Raw genomic sequence first — 7,069 nt, forward strand, 5'->3', positions numbered from 1 at the left:
AATTGATTTCGACAATATGACAAATATAATTACCAGCATTTGTAAATACTAAATGATTTCAAATTGAAATATTGTCAACAACAAAGTTGATCCTCTCATCAAGATCTACAACTTTTATTTTGGTCATTTGTAATAAAACAAAATTATCCATATTAATGACTACACATATCAAGTCTTTGCAATAAAACAAAATACTTCATTCATTACAATAGATAAGTACAAATGCATCAGTCACAAGGTTATGCCTTCGGTATGATCTGAACGAGCATATGCCACAGGCTCTTGGGGATCATCGTCAAGGTCAATGTGAGGTCTTACATGAAGATTATGGTTGTATTCTTCTTCATCGACGACGTTGTCAACTCCTACAATTCGGCGCTTTCCATCCCTCACGATGTGCATCTTCTTGTTTGAAGGGTCTTTTATGTAGAATATCTGCTCGACCTGTTTCGCAAGTACAAATGGTTCATCGGCGTATCCCACCTTATATAGATCTACTAAAGTGAAACCTTCCTTGTCGGCTTTGACACCAGTGCGTAGATTCACCCAACGGCAGCGGAACAAAGGAACCTTGAACTTGACGTAGTTTAGCTCCCATATCTCCTCAATGCGGCCGTAGTATGTGTTTGACCCAACTTGATCCTGGAATGCATCTATACGGACGTCGCTGTTTTGCACTGTGCTTTTGTCATCTTGTTTGACGGTGTAAAATGTGTATCCATTTATATCGTATCCTTGCCATGTGTCTATGGTCCAAGACGGTCCCATCCCCAACAACTGTACTGTCTCATTTGGGACATCCATGGACATTGTCACACGATTCTTGAACCATTCGTTGAACCGAGAATTATGTTCTCTGTTAATCCATGCATCAGATCGCCCCAAGTTCTCATCTCAGATTTTCGCTAAGTGCTCCTTAAAGTATGGGCCAACTTCTGCCATATGTTGGAGCACAGCGTAATGAGCCTGCGCGTACGACGCTTGATCGGGCCTAATTCTTTTCCTTCCGATTGTGCCAACACCTGACAACCTTCCCTCGTGACGAGACGCTGGAACTCCGATAGGATCGGCATCGGACATTTAATTGACACAGAACTCAATAGCCTCCTCGGTCGTGTAACCTTCAATGATGCTCCCCTCGGGTTTAGCTCTGTTACGAACGTACAACTTCAGAACTCCCATGTACCTTTCAAACGGCCACATTTCCCTTAGAAAAGCCGGGCCACATAGTTTTGTTTGCTTCACCAGATGAACAGGGAGATGAACCATTATATCAAAGAAAGACAGTGGGAAAAACATCTCCAGGTGACAGAGGGTATTCACAATATCGGTCTGCAGCCCATCTAGATCTTCTGGATCTATAACCTTCTGTCCAATTGCATTGAAGAAGGCGCACAGACGTTGGATCGTGTGACGCACTTTCGGTGGTAGAATGCCTCTGATAGCAACTGGCAAGATTTGTGTGATTAGCACGTGGCAATCGTGAGACTTCATTCCAACAAGTTTTAGATCGTCCAATTTAACATACTTACTTATCCTCGCTGAATAGCCCGATGGAACTTTAATATCCTTCAAGCATGATAACATTGCGATCTTCTCATCCTTCGACAGTGTGTGGCAGGCTGGAGGGACGTACACTTTACTTGTCTCTGCATCTCGTATGGGCTGGAGTTCGCTGCGAATATTCATGTCCTGTAGATCAAGGCGCGCGTTCAACCCGTCCTTTGTCTTCCCGGGAATATTCAACATCAGGCCAACCAAACTCTCACACACATTCTTTTCTACATGCATGAGATCAATGCAATGACGGACATCAAGATCTTTCCAGTAAGGTAGCCGCCAAAATATGGATTTTTTCTTCCACATACCCTTCTCCTTTGTCTTGCTACGTTTTCTTTTCTTCCCAAACTCATTGCTTATGTCCTTGACCATATTGTGGATCTCATCTCCGGACAAATCTTTGGGAGCAGGCTGAAGTTCTCTCTTACCATTAAAAATTTTCTTCTTTCTTCTAAATGTGTGACGTAGCGGGAGCCACCTCCGGTGACCCATGTATACCATCTTTCATGATTTCTTCAGCCACCGGCTTCGTGTATGTTCCTTGCAATCGGAGCATGCCTTCTTTCCTTTTATAGTTTGTCCGGAAAGATTACCGAGTGCAGGGTAGTCATTAATGGTGCAGAACAATAGAACTCTTAGCTTGAAGTTCTCCTGACTATATGCATCCCAAGTTTCCACACCTTCTTTCCAAAGAATCTCCAGATCGTCGATAAGAGGCTCCAGGAATATATCGATATCATTGCCGGGTTGCCTTGGACCTTGGATTAACAAGCACAACATAATATATTTCCGTTTAAAGCATAACCATGGCGGGAGGTTATAGTTCGCAATAAGAACTGGCCAAGTGCTGTGAGTACTACTCATGTCACCGAAAGGATTCATGCCAACCGTACAAAGACATATCCTCATGTTTCTAGGGTCGGCAGCAAAGTCTTTGTGTTTTCGATCTATATTCCTCCATTCAATCGAATCCGCTGGGTGTCTAAGCATACCATCATTCCTTCTTTCCGTGGCGTGCCAACGTACTAACTTCGCTTCCTTCGAGTTGGCAAAGATTCTCTTGAAACGATCAATGATAGGTAGATACCACACAACCTTTGCCGGACCACCCCTCTTTGACTTATTTCCTTCGTCAGCACTTTTCTTTCGCTTGTATCGAGAAGCCTTGTAGACAGAACAAGCATCCAAGTCCGCATATTGCTTGTGGTACAATATGCAGTCGTTGGGACAAGCGTGAATTCTACGGACCTCTAACCCCAGTGGACACAGAACCTACTTTGCTTCGTATGTCGTCTCGGGCAATGTGTTCTCAACAGGAAGCATAGCCTTCAAAATTCCTAAAAGATCTGTGAAACTCTTGTCTGTCCATCCACTACTTGCCTTCAGCTTCATTAGGTCCAAGGTAACTGACAACTTAGTGTGTTTTGCTTTGCATCCAGCGTACAAAGGCGTCTCGGAATCACTTACCAACCTGCTGAATTTCATTCCATCTCTCTCATTCTGGGCTGGGTCCTCAACGTCACGTAACATGTCTTGCAGCAGATCGTGATCCACATCAACCATTTCACCGCCCAATGGAGAAGGTATAAACATGTCATGCTCATTTTCATCTTCCTGATTATGCGCACCACTTCTGTCTGCTGCTGCTCCACTTCCTGATTCTTGCTCTCCATGCTTCACCCAACATGTATAGCCCTCCATGAATCCTCGTTGTATCAGATGACCGTGTACGTCCTCTCCGCTATCAAACATATTCTCGTTCTTGCAATCTGCACATGGACAACACATGTAATCACTGTTTCTTCTTATCCGATCCTCCTTCGCAGCGTTCATAAAATTTATTACGCCCTTTCGGTACTCCGTAGAATGACGTTTCAAATTTTTGGCATACATTCAACTTCGATCAATTGCTAAAAAAAAAACAAATTAGAGGCACATATTATAAGATCAGTATTGCAAAAGTAAGACGTGATGAAATTGCTCAATTAATGATTTATATTACTCACTTGATTGATCCATTTTGATCACTTTTGGGAATTTAATTTCTGTTTTCCTTGGAAAAAGGACAAAAAATCGCCCCCTACAGCCTCCCACCAAAATAGTGAACAGTGGGATACAGTTACACTAGGTGGTGGGGGGTATTTATACTGTGCAACAAATATCTGTAACGGCCCTAAAACAATCAACCGTGACGGGCATACAAGTAATCTCTATCGGGCCTTAATAAAAGGCCGTCAAAAAAGAGTGTCATCTGTGACGGGCAATAAACTTATCTCAATCGGGCCTCTAGTTGGAGCCCATCACAGATGACCCTCATCTATGACGGGCTTCTTTTAGGGCCCGATTGAGATATGGAACCCTCATCTCAATCGGGCCTCAACTATAGCCCGTCACAGATAAGTGTCATCCGTGACGGGCTTTAGTTTTATGCCGATATACCATGGCTGTGCGACCATATCTCAATCGGGCGAAACTTCGGTCCAATTGAAATTACTTCCTTGTGACGGCCCGCAAATTCCAGTCTTGTTATGGGCCGTCACAGATGGAAGGGTCACAGATGGAAGGATCTGTACTAGTGTAGAATTAAACCATAAACATGAATTGATTAGTAGTATAAAAAAACGAAACCGACACAGTGTCAACCGGTCAGACTGTCGGACCGTTGGTCTAACTAACAGAACCTGTTATGTCTGACCAGACCAAAACTGACAAAACTCTGTTCACTGTCTGAAAATCATACATCTGCAAAACCACTTCACCGAATATATATCTCCAAATATCAAAATCAAATATCTCACACTTTAATTACATAACTAACCAGATTCATCTCATCCTTTGAATCAAACACATGCTTCTATGCCTTTGAGCTACTTTCTACGATGTTATATCTATAATACGACCCATGCATGTAGGCATTACTCTCTGTCATTATCTTCAGAAAAAACACGTACATATTGCAAGATTGTTTTCGACTTGTCACGGCAAACTTAGCTGCAGCAACGACCATCACGAGAGGAGAAGCTAGCATCACGTCGCGATGCCACGGGGGCATTGCCCGATTTGACACCACAGTTCTGCACCATTTAGACCAAAACGAAATTGATTTTTTTTATACAGAAGCTGGACTCATTTCCGTTATTGAATAAGAAAACAATTCTGTGTGCTAGAATTTTAAGGTAATGCTTACATGAAAAGATTTCAAAACATCCTATATTTTTCCATTGACAAGTGGTACGTTTTAAAAATAGTTATTATAGGTACTTATTAACTACTGTAAGTTTTACGAAATTTCATCACACAAGCGTTTTTCTTGTTTTTATTACCAACATCAGTAGCCTTCTGTTAAGTGTACTCCATTATGGCCATGCAAAAAGTACAGCATATCCATAGGGCTTAACGGAATGTACTTAACGAGGATAGTTATGATGCTAAAAAGGAGAGTAAAACATTTGTACGGTAGCATTTTGTAAAGATCACATTCGTCGATTACTATCACACTAAATAAAACCGATCGGCACTATAGGTGCCGGAACAGCTAAAACCAACGGCTATAGTGCTTTTCCTCCTCCGTGGACTGAAAACACATAAAACCGACACTTTTAAGCAACTATAGATGCCGGTTCTAAAGTGCATACTAAAACATTGAATTCCTCAATATAGAAAAATGCAAGCAATTGAAAACTAACCTCGTCTAATAAATTAATAACTCCATCTTCGATTTTCTTGTGTACAGTTCTAGCAGCTAGGATGAATGCCTAGACAACAACAAAAAAAAAGAAAGAGCGTGGCTTTAAGATATACAAGTCGGGCAATTGCACCCAAATTAAGACAATAAGGATAAAGCATCACCTTCTCAACATTGTGAGCTGTTTTTGCTGATGCCTCCATAAAGAGGAGACCATGCTCCTTGGCGAACTGTTCACCTTCTTGATAGCTTACAACACGTCTATGAGATAAGTCGCATTTGTTTCCGATCAGAATTATTGTCATGCGGGCACTCGCATGCTGCGTTGCATCTTCTAACCAGCTTGCAAGATGATTAAAAAAAGTCTCCCTCCTGATTTGGTCAGTCAAGCATAAGAACTAATCTACGCAAGAAGTAATAATTAATAAAACACCACAACAGGTACATTGACAAACCATCTTATAAATACCTGGTGATATCGTAAACCAAAAGGCAAGCAGCATTTCCTCTGTAGTATGATCTAGTTATGCATCTGAATGCTTCTTGGCCAGCCTGTAAAATCAACAGATCAAAAGTATGAGAAGGAGAGGAGGCAATTCCAAGCATATAATTGCATTCCAGATCTTAGTTAGGTCTCCACCCACAGGTTTGTTGATCATGCAATACCAAGATTTAACATGTAAATTTGTAAATAAAAAACACAATCGGGTAGAAATCATGCACGTTATACCGATCAGGCCATTAATCATATATATTGCCACGGTGTGGCACGAGAAAACAAGGTAGCTACCTCAACAGTTCAACCAAGCCATTAGCATATATATCTTTGTGATATTGTGATATTTTTTTCATAATTATAAAGTAGACACGCGCACGCACCACTACTCACACATCATACTATATCCACAAATTCACCCCAAGCACACGCTCAAATTAAGAGACATGATATTTTAGATTGATGTACATTGGGAATACAATTTGGTGGATTAATATTTATTTATGGGTAAATATATTACTTTAGGAATTGAGTGCTAAAGATGCACTGTAGCAGCCACATAAATTTGCAAGCGGGATTTTAAAAAATAATAATAATAAAGCTTATTTTTAAATCTAAGCCTTCTAATTGACTACGATAATAAAAGGTCATGGCGTGGTAGAAAATTAATATTGTAGCTAAAATATTTAGATTTGGAAATAAGTTTTCGGATGATTGTTTTTAAAATGAAAAAAGCGAGCTGGTACACCTTTTACGAATGGCAGAAGCATCGGCATAATTCGCCAAACCGAAATAAGTTATGACTAAATAAGCCAAAACTCATCACTAGCTACACGATTGAAAGGTCAAATTGGTACTATGTCCACTTCGATCGAGAGAGTATAACATCACCAAATCATGGGCTTTTTAATAGCGCAAAAACTGTCGCAGGAACCGAACAACAATATATAGAATTTCAAGCAGAAGAATATCGACCGAGGGCTAGCTAGCACGCACTACTGACCGTGTCCCAGATCTGGAGCTTAGTGTTTTTGCCGTCGACGGCGACGACGCACGCGCCGTACTCGACGCCGGTGGTGAGATCTTCCACCTCCCGGAACCTCTTGTCCGTGAACTGCAGCAGCAGGCACGATTTCCCCACGCCTGCAACCAAACGAACCAACACAACACGCGTCTTCCAGTATGAGCTACCGATCGATAACCAATCGATTGAGTGTGGAGATGCGCCCCCGCCGGTGGCGAGTTGATCGATCGACACGGATCGAGCGAAGCTGACCTGCGTCGCCGATGGTGACAAACTTGAAGCGGTATGCGTACGTGCACGACAT

The 7,069-nt window shown here is 41.7% G+C and overlaps 1 protein-coding gene across 1 annotated transcript; it reads right to left on the bottom strand.

The window, feature by feature from the left end:
* Positions 1-5,095: 5,095 nt before the first annotated feature.
* On the bottom strand, positions 5,096-7,069 carry LOC107275822 (ras-related protein Rab-2-A). The gene is made up of 6 exons (XM_066304506.1): positions 7,018-7,069; positions 6,745-6,884; positions 5,715-5,797; positions 5,410-5,617; positions 5,247-5,315; positions 5,096-5,134 (listed from the first exon to the last, which is right to left on the bottom strand). The coding sequence occupies exons 1-6, from the start codon at positions 7,067-7,069 to the stop codon at positions 5,096-5,098; spliced, it is 591 nt and encodes a 196-aa protein (XP_066160603.1).

The sequence above is a fragment of the Oryza sativa genome, chromosome 10 (genome assembly GCF_034140825.1).
Source record: "Oryza sativa Japonica Group chromosome 10, ASM3414082v1".
NCBI classification, from domain to species: domain Eukaryota; kingdom Viridiplantae; phylum Streptophyta; class Magnoliopsida; order Poales; family Poaceae; genus Oryza; species Oryza sativa.